General features: G+C 41.8%; 1 protein-coding gene across 2 annotated transcripts in view; it reads right to left on the reverse strand.

Annotated features, from left to right (window-relative positions):
* Positions 1 to 4139: 4139 nt before the first annotated feature.
* The window catches only part of DLG5 (discs large MAGUK scaffold protein 5), a 98677-nt gene continuing 90314 nt past the window's right edge, over positions 4140 to 12502 (reverse strand). For both annotated transcript variants that reach the window (XM_018567389.1, XM_018567390.1), the window contains exons 30-34: positions 12024 to 12167; positions 11757 to 11884; positions 11523 to 11632; positions 7354 to 7463; positions 4140 to 5557 (exon numbers count right to left, since the gene is read on the reverse strand). In XM_018567389.1, the coding sequence (XP_018422891.1) occupies positions 5454 to 5557; positions 7354 to 7463; positions 11523 to 11632; positions 11757 to 11884; positions 12024 to 12167 (596 nt within the window). In that variant the 3' untranslated portion in view covers positions 4140 to 5453. The remainder of the gene's footprint in view (positions 5558 to 7353; positions 7464 to 11522; positions 11633 to 11756; positions 11885 to 12023; positions 12168 to 12502) is intronic.

Here is a 12502-nt window from a genome sequence, read left to right on the forward strand (position 1 = left end):
AGGCTTCCGGCGCTGTTCCTTCTTGCGCGCCTGGGGGAGGAAGGTACTCTTACCCCCCGTCAGATCCTTAATGATCTCATCCAAGGTGGAACCAAACAGAAGTAACGCAGGCCCTGCACCAACTGGTCCGCCAATTCCACAAAGGCGGGGGAGACGTTCTCCTCTGCAAGACCCTGATGTAACATTTTTGCCCACTCGGTTAGAGTCTGAGAAACCAAGGCTGAAGCCAAGACCGGACGTACGAGAGCACCCGAGAGAGTACAGGGACCGCAAAAGCGCCTCAGCCTTCCTATCGGAAGGATCCTTAAAGGACGGTGAATCCTCCACCGGGATAACCGTAGCCTTGTTTAAACGAGATACCGGCGGATCCACCACCGGAGGTGAAGACCACTTAGACACAAAATCCTCCTCAAAGGGGTAGCGAACCGAGAACCGCTTCGGGACCGCAAAGGACTTGGAAGGCCGTTTCCACTCCTTATAAAGGAACTCATCAAAAAAGGAGATGTAAGGAAACACCTTGGCGGAACGCCTACTCTTATGCGTCCCAAACTGCATGTGCGGCAGCACGGAAGTGCTGGCAACGTCCTCAATTTTGAGGGTCTCCCTAACAGCGCGGACTAACGCAGAAACAGTCTCACGTTCCTGAACCAGGAGCCTAGACGCGGCCTCATCCTCACTGGCAGAATCCGGGTGTGAGGAATCACCCGGATCAGGATGAGGCGATGGCGTGGGCAGCTCCCCCTCCTCCTCGGATTCCCCCGACAAGGCAGGGGACGGCAAAGTTAGGGCCCGCTTCTTAGATGGGCGCTGCGTCAAGGCACGCTCCATGCGCGTCACAAACCCATCCATGACAGAGGAAAAGGCTTCCAGGGACACCACCGGAGACCCCACATACATACCACCAGGGAAGACAGGAACCATCGCCAGGATCCAGGAGGAGCAGGGTACCGGCAGGAGAACGCCCCCGACCGAAGCCGCGGCGCCGCCAGCCTGCGGGGAGAGCCGCGACCGGTGGGCCGGAGCCCCCGGTCAGAAGCCCCCCCCCGGGACGAATCCCATAGGCGTCGGGGAGGACCACCTGTCGCAGCCGACCCACCGTAGCAGAGTCTGCATGCGCTCGTCGGTCACCCAAGGGAGACTACAAGGATCTACAATCATCCAGACTGTCGCCCTGGGGACACTTGCTAGAAGAAAAATCAAGTCAAACGGAAGAAAGGAAAAAAGTTCTGCAGAGAACATTTTTTAGCTCCTTACTCCTGACGCTAGCCAAAAAACTGGAGACTTGTCAGCAAGTGAGGGGTTGGGCCACCAGCAGGGGCCGCCCCTAGGCTGTCTTGTCTTTTTGTTATGTGCCTAGCGTCCTACTCCTGCAGGTGGCGATATAACCTACCTTTCAGGATCTACGATCTGTTGCCCTGTGTCCTTCAATTACCGGGAGAGAAACATTTTTTTTTTGCATTTTTAACAATTTCTCATATGTAACTTTTATTTTTTACATTTAACTTTATTGCGATCACATGGGGAGCTAACAAGCCTCCTATGTAATAGCAAAGAGGATGTGACAGGTCCTCTTTATGGAGACAAGTGGCAGGAAGAATCTCTGGACACAAGTGAATGGCTGTAGACACAGGACCACACCGCTTGAGCCTCAACACTCTGTAAACAGCAGGCCCAGTGCTCTCTGCGGTGGCTGGATCTTCTTCTAAAGCTGTGTGCTATTGTCCCCCAAACCGGTTGCCTGCATGCCTAGACAAATGGTCCAGGACCAAATACCTGGTGACAGATCTCATGCCCAGTCTGTCTCATTAGTATTATGTAACCCTGCACTCTTTATGAACGGTGTGTTACATATTCCTTTCCACTGCACTTTGTATGCAGGGCTATATGTTACATACTCCTGACCCCCTGAACATTGTATGGTGGGCTGTACATTACATACTCCTGACCCCTTGCACTATATATTTTTTTTCTTTTGAAATATTAGTCCAAGAAGTTCATATTTCAAGATTAATTGTTCTGGAGGTTTACGCGTGTCTGTATCCCGTGCTTTTGGCACACCGAGTCACATGTTGGGGTACAAGCACTGTGACATATGTGTTCAGTGTATACAGTAAGTAGGCGCAGGTTCTATTTAACTATGCCTGTTTAATCCCCTCATACTGTCAGCACAATGTGGCCACACCCACCATTTACCATTGCTCTTCTTGGTGTGCCCCAGGTCTTTCACAATCCTAGCAACACCCCTGAATGCACATATTGAAACTACCAGAAAGAAGTAGCATTAGATATCTGGGAATGACCAGGAAGCACTGCCTGGCCTTAGCAGCAACAACCAGAAATATAATATATACAATGCAGTGCAGTCATACCCTTTGCTGTTATTGTAATATCCTCTATCAGACATAGATCACAACTGTGGGCAGCAGAAGTTACATATAACAAAATTACTACTTCTTTAAAATTGTTATTTTCACTGTAGTCACAAGGGTTACCAAATGTGACCCCCAACTGTAACATAACCATTGCACTTTTTTTTGTTTGTTACAACAGCCTCTTAAATGGCTTCATGAAACAGCACACAAAACTTCAGAAGTTATTGAAATTAATATTTTATTAATTATTTTTAAGGCTTTTTATTTTAGTAAAAATTGAATTCTGCTACTTTCCACCACTCAGAAGTATGTACCATATAAAGCTAACCAGACCCATCAGGAGCACTAGCATATACATTACAGCCAGGTCTTCGTTATATATTTCTGCAAGTTTTTGTTTTACTGTTAAAGCATGACACAAACCTTAGCGTAATCTACACAGAATGCTACACAGAAGGATCGGCCTAGGTGTCTCTTATAGGAAGTAGTGCAAAATAATGACTTGAAGTAAAAGGCTTGAAAACGACGTACAGCAAAGTTCTGGATGTCATCACTTTGGAGGACTTTATTAGTACAAGATCAATCGATGCTGGACATGAATTCTTACCCAACAATGTGCAGGAAACTGGTCAGTCTATTATATGCCCAGACCCTAATCACTCATGAATTTGCATTACCAGATCCTCCCATTACTGGTCCATACCCAGCCATGATCTAACAATCAATAGACTTAAAGGCAAAACTCGAACACGATTTAGAGACCCGATCACTACTTTTTACCCTGATGACTAAAAACAGGCAGGCAATCTGTATGATATGGACTTACAGAAGCAATGTCTGCTGCACTTCCTGGAGAGTTGAATCGCAAGATATCCGACTCTGTGTAATCACAGTGTTTTTACTGCAAGTACAAAACAATCTTCCAAGATCAGCACTGAAAGCTGAAAGTATATACTTCGTAAACAATTCTACTTTCAGTACAATATACAATGCAGCGACTTTCAGTGTGACCATGGGAGTTGTTTTCTTTGTACTTGCCAGAAAAACAAGGTGATGGCAGAGAGAGGGGCCCTATGGGCCACATGGAGTATGAGGATCCAACATTGCTGGAAGTGTTGAGTTTCAGTGCTGATATCTTTGCTTAGGAGTCTCTAGTTACTGCAGCAGACATCGCTTCTGTAAGTAAACATATTGCATCTAGCCAGCCTGTCAGGGTAGAAGGTTGTAAAGGTGTCTTAGGTGTCATTAGGTGTTTGGTAGTTCTTTGTCCTTCTACATAATTGAGTATGTCGGCACTGAATAGAAGGTGGCAGTATATGCTAGTAATAAGTAGCAGTATATAACTGTGCTAATCTCACAGTACATTTGTGAAAATAGCAGAAAATGGGCCACATAGACTTTGGGAATGTAATACACACTTTAACCTGAATGGGATTGTTACTTATTTTACAACACAGACAGTGGCCTATATGGATCTATTCCACTAAATTTGATTTTCTGGTCATAATTCTTATTGTCAAAATATTGTCAAGAAGGTGCATATTGTGATGTGATCATTGTTGGATAGTGCGGTGAACTTGGAATGGGATATTTGTGAGCAAGTGACCATCAAAATCACCACGATGCCTTGCACTGCCTAAAAGCAGATGGTCTCTCATGTCCCCTTTTGATAACAACATAGTTACTTGTTCTCGTATGTCATTTCTTCAGGTATAAATTAGAAACAGAGGAAAATAAAAATCCATAATACCTATTATTCTGTGATACCATAGATTTTTTTTTTATGTAAACAGAAGTATGGAAATTTCAGTAAATTCCCTTTAGTAGACATCTTACGTTTGTAAATTCTACTTGGCTTGAGCACGTTTCTGCCCTGGAGCTGATGCTTTCAATAATGTTAATAACTGTGTGGTACTTGTTACTTCTTATATAAATACAATGATTTATTTATAAACATACAAAGTTTACCAGGTCCCTTTAATGTAAAACATAAACACCCACCGCGGAGGCTCCTAATTTACTTTGCTACCGAGCCTCGGGGGCAATAAATGTATTCTGAAGCCAAAATGTCATATCTTTGTGGGTTTTCTCTTCTCAATTCCCTGCCTTCATTGCAGCAATCTATCCTTGCTAATACTTGGTAGAAAACCTTTGAGGAGATCAACAAGTGTCTGTAAGGCATGTGTGATGTTTAATGGCTTTGAAAGGCAATTATTTTTAGTTTGTAAGAGAGCCGATGGTTTCAATCCATAATAGTTAAACATGAATGTATGCGTACATGTGTGAATGTGATTATTCTTCACACCTAGGCATGGAAGGTGCATTGTACAAACTATTCAACAAATGTTACATTTTCCCTCCTTTCCATATGAATTATACATTCTGACAGCTGGCATGTTTCCAGAAAAGTGCAGACACAGGTAGTGTCACAGAAACAGGTCAATCCATCTGCCAAGAAACCACTCATTCAAGTATCAGCATATCAACTAATCATCTCCAGAAGTGAAGTGTTTAATATGACATAGCAGGTGGTTTACTACAGGACCCAAACAGTTGCCATCATATAGTAGTAGTTCTTCCTGATATACCCCTGGCCGAGTACCAATGATTAGTGTGTTAAAGAGTAGAAAAAATAAAACTGCTCCCAATATAATCTGAATCTATAAGCACTACAGATTCAAAGTTCTCCTGCAGACACAGCAACTCACTCATAGTCATTGCTGCCTTGATGGTGCCAAAGGCTTATTTGTCCTAGTGTTTAGTTCTGGCTTCTCCACTAGACCATTATAGTTCCTCCACAGGCAGCAAGTGGGGTGCTTCCCCCTGTGCATTGGCTTGTTTGATCCATTTTCTATGGGCCTTCTGGTGTGGTGAAGACAAGTCGATTTACACTTTCAAATTTAAAGGACTCCAGCGTTTTCCAGCGTGTGGACTTCTAGAGTCATTTTGTTGGTGATTCAGTGGCTTTCCCATTCATTTTGCTAATATGCGGATTTGACCTCCATTGCATTTTCAGTGGAAGTTAAGATGAAGTGGAGTTACGTACAAGATGTTTTTATGATGAGCGGCAGAACTGAGACCTCACAAGGCATTGGCTGGGATCCACAGGGCTTTGTTTTGTTCTTGTTCCACAATTACCAAGATCTGAGTGCAAATGCTGACCAGAGCACCTCCTTGAATTACAGCTGTGAACACGAAAAAAAACCAAAAAACTAATTAGAGCAATGTCAACAAAAACAATACTACAGGTATAGCAAAAGGATGACAAAGAAACAGATTATGGAAACTTTTCAATGTAGTGTTTAATATATGCGCCATTTACAAATAGCAGAAACAACCACCAACCAAAGGACTGATTTATGTTTGAAACTAAACCTATACAATAAAGTTTCTTTTTAGAATGCAGATCCCTCAAGGTGTCTGTTGTTCAGACTGGCAGGCAAATGTATCACTTGAAGACAGCTGCTGCCATTAGCTTGCATACATATTTTCAAGGCAAATAGGACAATTTTTTTGTCACTGTTTATTACCAGCTGAGGAATCTACAAATAAAATTCACCCCAGTTTCAAGTAAACATGTCACTGCACATGACAGGCTAAAAGAAGATATACACCAGGTGCCAATCAGTAAAGCTTGATAGAAAATCCACCGCTGCAAAGCACCATGGGAACCTCCTGGTAGGAAAACATTTATCTTTTCCAAAAAGTCAGTGCAACGTAGCACCATAACACATCCTACAATGCAATGCGGGGCCTCAGTAACCTATAGGAAGGGCCCCTAAATTGGGATTTGCTGGGGGAAATCCTCAACATTGAAATGCAAACCTGAGAATTAGTACAGTGGAGGCAGCCCTATGTTCCTTAGTTCCTGGGGCATTCTGCAGCTTTACCTGGAGTGCCCAGTTTTCATATTAGTACGTATTTAATCCTGCTACCTTGAATAGGAATACAATATCATAAACCTATAACAATTCGATCTGCCAGCACTATAGAAGCTAGCAGGTATGGTACTTTTGTATAAGGGCTTCTTATTACTTGTATGACAAACTTTGCTGCAAGTTTTATCATACTGGTGGACTGAGGAACCCACTTGTTTAAGGCCGTATACAGACCTTTGAGTTGCAGTAAGGCACTCCTCATCTTGAATGAGCTGCCAATGCACCCCAACATGCTTTTTACCATGCACAGATGGATCATCTTGTAGTTTTTTGGGAATGTGTGTTAGGATGCCATTTAAAATGAAAGACACCTCAATGCACTGCAGTTACCATGTGTTGTGGTAACTAGGGATGCACCGATATTTCAGCCACTGAAACGTATCGGCCTAAAATGGCACTTTTGGCAAAATGCCATTTTTTGGACAAAATAGTGGTGCATCCGTGCCTTCTCTCCTTCCCGCTGGGCGCTACTCTGTGTCCCAGGAGGGAGGAGAGAAACTGTGACAGGAGGCCGAGTCTCTTGTGACAGTCGATCCAGGATGGAGAGCGAGGTACAAGCACTCAGCGATCAGTGCAAATAATTGAGGAAAAAGTATGTTTACTGTGTCCTCAATTATGAATGAATGGGACGTGATCTACATAACTTCCTGTTCATTCATGATTGTGTACATGGTAAACATACACTATCTCCACATGTTAGGAAAATATTTTTAAAAATCTGAAAAAGTGGGGGGGGGGGGGGGGAAACATTTTCGGTTTCGGCCTGACATTTTTTAAAATTTCGGTTCGTTTTTGAAATGTTCATTTCGGTGCACCTCTAGTGTTAACGCATAATGATACACATGTTTATTAATCATCTCCAGCAAACAGATCAGTTTTTGGTAATCAGGCCAATGAATGAGGAGTTGTGCTTGCAAACTTTGGCTTGCTGCAACTTGGCCTATTACGCCTTCCTTTTTAACTAGGTCTCATATTGGATTCCTCCCATATATTGAACAGGTTTATGACATGGAAAATATGTATACTGGGCCAAATTCACTTACCTGTGAAATACTTGCTGTATTCCTGCTCAACCTTCTGTGCGGATTCAAACTGCTCTTTGGAATTTTTCTGTGTAACTTTGTCCCTTAGAAAGATTGGGTCCTTTTGTTCCCTAAAAACAAAGCCGAAAAACATGTGAAATTGCAGTTTAATGAATAATGGCATTCACCTAATATTCACACAGGTGTATATCATTGTACAGTTTGCTGGAGAATTATAACACAGTGACAGTGAAACAGTTTACAGTTAACATAGATGGTAGTCCAAATTGTGCCATCTACTGGATATTGTCATCTAATACATTGCTGGAGAAAATATAGATGGGTTAGGGAGTGTGCAGTTGGGTTTTGCAGGGTCCTTAGACTTCTTTTATGAGACGTTACATGTTGTCATTATGTGAGGTGTTAGTAAAAATTTGTGAGCCAGTAATGGTTGGCCCAAAGTAGCTAGATTGTCATGAAAATAACCATAGAGACTGTCAATTTTTAAAAAAAATTATTTTTTTTTAAACTCCCGGTAAAATGTGTTTCTTGGCGTTCATTAAGAGACACAGGATTAGAAGTAAATCAATAGATAACGGAGTTATACTGCTGCCTTCAGGGATATTCGGACACTGGCAAACAAAAAGGCCTTTGGCTCACCCACTCCCAGCATGCTTCTGATTTGTTGAAAAGCAGTATGAGGAGTGGATCACAACACACAGGGTGGAACCTGCATCCCTTAATGAACTTCATGAAACCGATTTTACACCGAGTACAAAAATCCTGTTTTGTTTTTCATTAATTAAGGGACACAAGATCAGAAGAAGTACAAGACAATTGGGACGTCCAAAAGATGTCCAAGAGAGGGATGGGCAACACAGCAAACAAAAATCACTAACAGCCCAGATAAAAGCACGGTAATCAATGGGAGCAGCCTGCAGCCAAATGAACGTCTGGGAGACCTTACACCCAAAGCTTGCATGATCTGAGGCCTGAATGTCCACCTGGTAAAATTTAGAGAACATATGAACAGAAGACCAGTGACCGCTTTGCAAATTGGGAAATAGTTGGCAGATGCTAAAGGACCATTTACTGATCTAGTAGAGTGTGCCTTGACAGGAGGATGAGGAATGGTGGCATGAGAAGCAAGTTGTCCGATGACCGCTGGCATCCTAGCAACCAATTATATCAGAGGCTCTTCTCTGCAGTAATTGGTTGCTAGGACTGCCCAGCAGATAACAAAACTTAAAACGGTATGTGTGGGGTGCGGGATGGTCTTTGGCATGTGTAGTTTCCAGCCCAGCAACAACTAACGCACAGTACCGTGCAATGCATCTATCAAGCACTCTAGTGTGGCAGGTGCATTGCATGCACTACTTTTTGAATCGCACCACGATGCAGGGTAATACAGTACTGCATGTTGCGGTGAAGTTGACTGCATTGTGCCCAGGAGGTGCGCTTGGAGTCCCACTTAAATGAATGGCAACACAACTGCAACACTGTAATGTCACTACGTTCTGCGGTCCCATGCTGTAATTGAGTCAGCCCTCCACAACTGTCCCAGTTTCCTATGTGGCCCCCCAAGAAAATTAATTGCTCACTCCTAATTTAATTCCTACCTGATTGTATAGCTTTTGAAAGGCTCCGAATTGTTTCAGAGTTTAGCTCTGCCATTTGGGTACCAACCACGGAATAATGGATATATTTAAGGGATCGATATTGGTGGCTTATAAAGGGTGTTTTTGATATATTGCATTATACTTTTTAGCTGTATTGCTCCCAGACCTCCCGGGTTTCTAGGGAGATATAGGAGTATGGTTCAGGATCTCCAAATGTTCCAAATACTTTTTCATTTTTGTTTGAATTATTCGTACAGGGAGAGAACCCTTAAGTGATATACTAACTTTGTAGGATGATCATTTATTGCTGCTGCTCTACCAAACCAAGGTCACTTTGGTGACTCAAGATGACTCATTTGTTTTGCTGCTACCTAGGTAAAGGAGTGTACGTGTTTCCTGTGGAATTCCTTTCAGTAATTTGTATGTAATTGTTTTTATAGAATGTTATTTTCTATCATACATCATTTGTGAACAAGTACTATTTATGTTGGGTTTCTGCTACCTCTAGCCACGTAATTGTCTCATTATTTCTTATTAGATGTGCTAATATGTTGATTTCTAAGATGAAAAGTTGAAGACGGCCCCTTCTCTTATCAGAGTTATTAAAAGGAGGGGATCTAAATCCAGAGTATCATATGCTTGGTGTGGAACATAGGGCATCAATGTAAAAAAATAAAAGGCCACGATAGAGTCAAATTTGTATTTGTTCTAATTTGTTTTCTGCAATATCCTCCATAAAGGACCTGTGTGTTACACATCCTTGGTGCAATACTCTGCAGGCTCTTAGATCGATGTTGCCGCATTTACTAGTCTATGTTTTGCAAATCTAAAACAAAAAGGTGGACTAAGTCTTTAAACCCATCTGATTATTTTTTTGCTTTCTGTGTCCCATTTTAGGTAATTTTTTTTAAGGATATATACTATCTGTTGTGGAGAGGCAACAGAAAGTGTGAAGAAATCTCTACAAAGTGACAACTGCAACATTTTGAATTTCCCTCACTTTCTGACAATGGTAACCAGGACAGAGTGTGAATCACCCCAGTGGGAAACTAGACAGTAGTAAAAACCAGACAGGGGTTCTAATCCTTCACTGTGCTGTCTTATGGATTAAAGTGACACTAAACTCAGGAGTTAAATCTTAAAAATGCATTCAAGTACCTTACCTATTAACAAAAATCTATCTTATCTGTATAACACTCATCTGTAGATCCTACAAACATCTCTGAATTGGTGCTGACACTGTCCTTCCTTCTGGAGGGTGGCTACTTTTTGTTCCCCATGGTCCCTGTGTGTGTTGTAAAGTAGTCATCGCTGATTTGAGGATCTACAGCGGAGTGATACACACACTTGCATGGTAGGGAATAGTGGCATGCACACAAGGTGTCAAAGTATGTAATGTATGTAAGAGCACCCTGCTCTATTACATACAAGCATTTTTCATACAAACCTCTCCCAAAACTCAGGGCAAGGTGCTCTTATCAGGTGCTGATTCAAGATTTTATTTTCACTTTGTATCAAAAAGAGCTTGACTTGCGGACCACTTCATACTGTTCAGTCTATAGAAACAAAATGGAAGGGTCTGTCTGGTCAACCCCACTTTTTGTAACCTACACTATTAGAACTTTTGATAGCTTAACCTCTTGCCGTCCGCCCGCAATTTTTTTCTGCTCGCGCGCGCCCCCTAGCGGGCACGCACGGGCAGAAAAGACCCGCTAAATGCACACACCCGTTACCGGGTGTTTCACATATAGGCGAAAATTCATTTCAGTACAGCGCTGCATGACGGAATAAATGTCAGTCAAAGTACCGCAGCGCTGAATACTGAAAAATGGCCTGGATGGGAAGGGGGTTTAACACCGCGGATGTCAACTGGTTAATGTGTGAAATGGGCATACAGTATAAAACACATATTGGGTTATATTAGTATGTACTTTATATGGTCTGGAATAGTCCTGTAGTCTATATTTCTCTTTTACGTATATTCTGGAGGTTTATTACTTTTAGATGAATAGATATAAAGCTAGTATGTATTATTAACATTGTACTTAGACCTGAAAACCCTATTCAACCTCATCTCTCTTACAGCAATAAATATCAGAAATGGTTCCAACTACTCCCTTCTCTATCCAAAACATAACAAAAAGCATTATTGAGTGGTACACAAGTTATATTTACAAACACTCAACTTTCTCCTAAAATTAGATATCTATTTTCTAACAGGGTTATTAATAGAAGGGTGAAGAGTTTGGAGAAGGCAGGAGAAGGGAACAATCTAGGACAACATAACTGAACTGGAAAGTGAACTGAATTGGAGATTTTTTACAAATCAGCTATTTTGTCCTAGATTGTTCACTTCTCCGGCCTTCTCCAAACTCTTCACCCTTTAGTGAATAGACCTGTAAGTGTGCAGAAATGAAATTATGATGTGGGATTGTGATAAGCATGGACCAATTCTTTGCTTTCTATGGATGGAAATAATTATATTATATGATGAAGTCAATGAATATTATATACAGATATCCAGTGCGTTATAAACCTCAGTACTGCTGCCAATGCAGTACAGGGACTTACTTTATCTGCTTAGTGCTTTTGTACCGGATGAAGAGGACAATGGGGTAGATGTGAACGCTGTGCAGACGTTCAATAGCATGAGGAGCTATGTCCAACAGACAGTGACAGTTCTGTGAAACAAAGAGATAGGTTTGCAATCAGGTCTGCTTGTTACATACATTCAAAGATGAACAGATTAAAGTCATCTACATGTTTTCTAGGCAATACTATGGGATAAAGCTTTTTACAATGTACCTTCTCTGTGATCTCCTTTATTGAGGCAACTGTGGTGACATCAAAGTGCCCACTTCGCCTCTTGTAGTCTATAAAAAGACAGTCCTTCACCCCACGCTCTATGGCCTGTTGTGAGGCTTTCATTACCTCTAAAAGACAAAAACATTTTATTATGCAAATAAACGTCACACCGAAAGTAACTAACAAGATTAATTTAACCACTACAGCCAGGACAGACAGAAGTAAAATAGGGAGAATGTACATATTTTGAAAGGGTAAAATGCCTACCTAGAGGACATCTGCAGAACCTCCCTGGGGACTCCTTGGCAAGCATATCTTTCACAGCATCAACTAATGGTCCTAGGATAAGCACAGGTCGAGGCGTTGTGCAGTCTACCCTCTGAACTCGCTGGTATGCCAAGTTCATAGATTCTATAAGATAAAAGTCAGTGCTATGGTAAAGACTGAAAAACAAAAACAAGTTGCTTCCATGATGCCATCCATATAAAAGGTGTTATTTTATAGCAATTCATTTTAAATACCTGGAGCCACTCCTTCATGTGTAAATATTCAGCCTAAAGTCTCTGTCCCTGTGTGGTTATTTTCCCCGTTATATGGCCTATGAATCATGTACACACAAATTTTCAAAGATAAAATGCACAACAAGATATGTACTGGTCAAGGGAGAAAGAGGGAAGCTGGGCACAAAACTAGCAGGATACTAGTATATACCTCATCTTGTTGTGCATGACGTGCCTTGGTTTGAT

The sequence above is a fragment of the Nanorana parkeri genome, unplaced genomic scaffold (genome assembly GCF_000935625.1).
Source record: "Nanorana parkeri isolate BGI_ZX_2015 unplaced genomic scaffold, ASM93562v1 scaffold1041, whole genome shotgun sequence".
Classification (NCBI taxonomy): Eukaryota; Metazoa; Chordata; class Amphibia; order Anura; family Dicroglossidae; genus Nanorana; species Nanorana parkeri.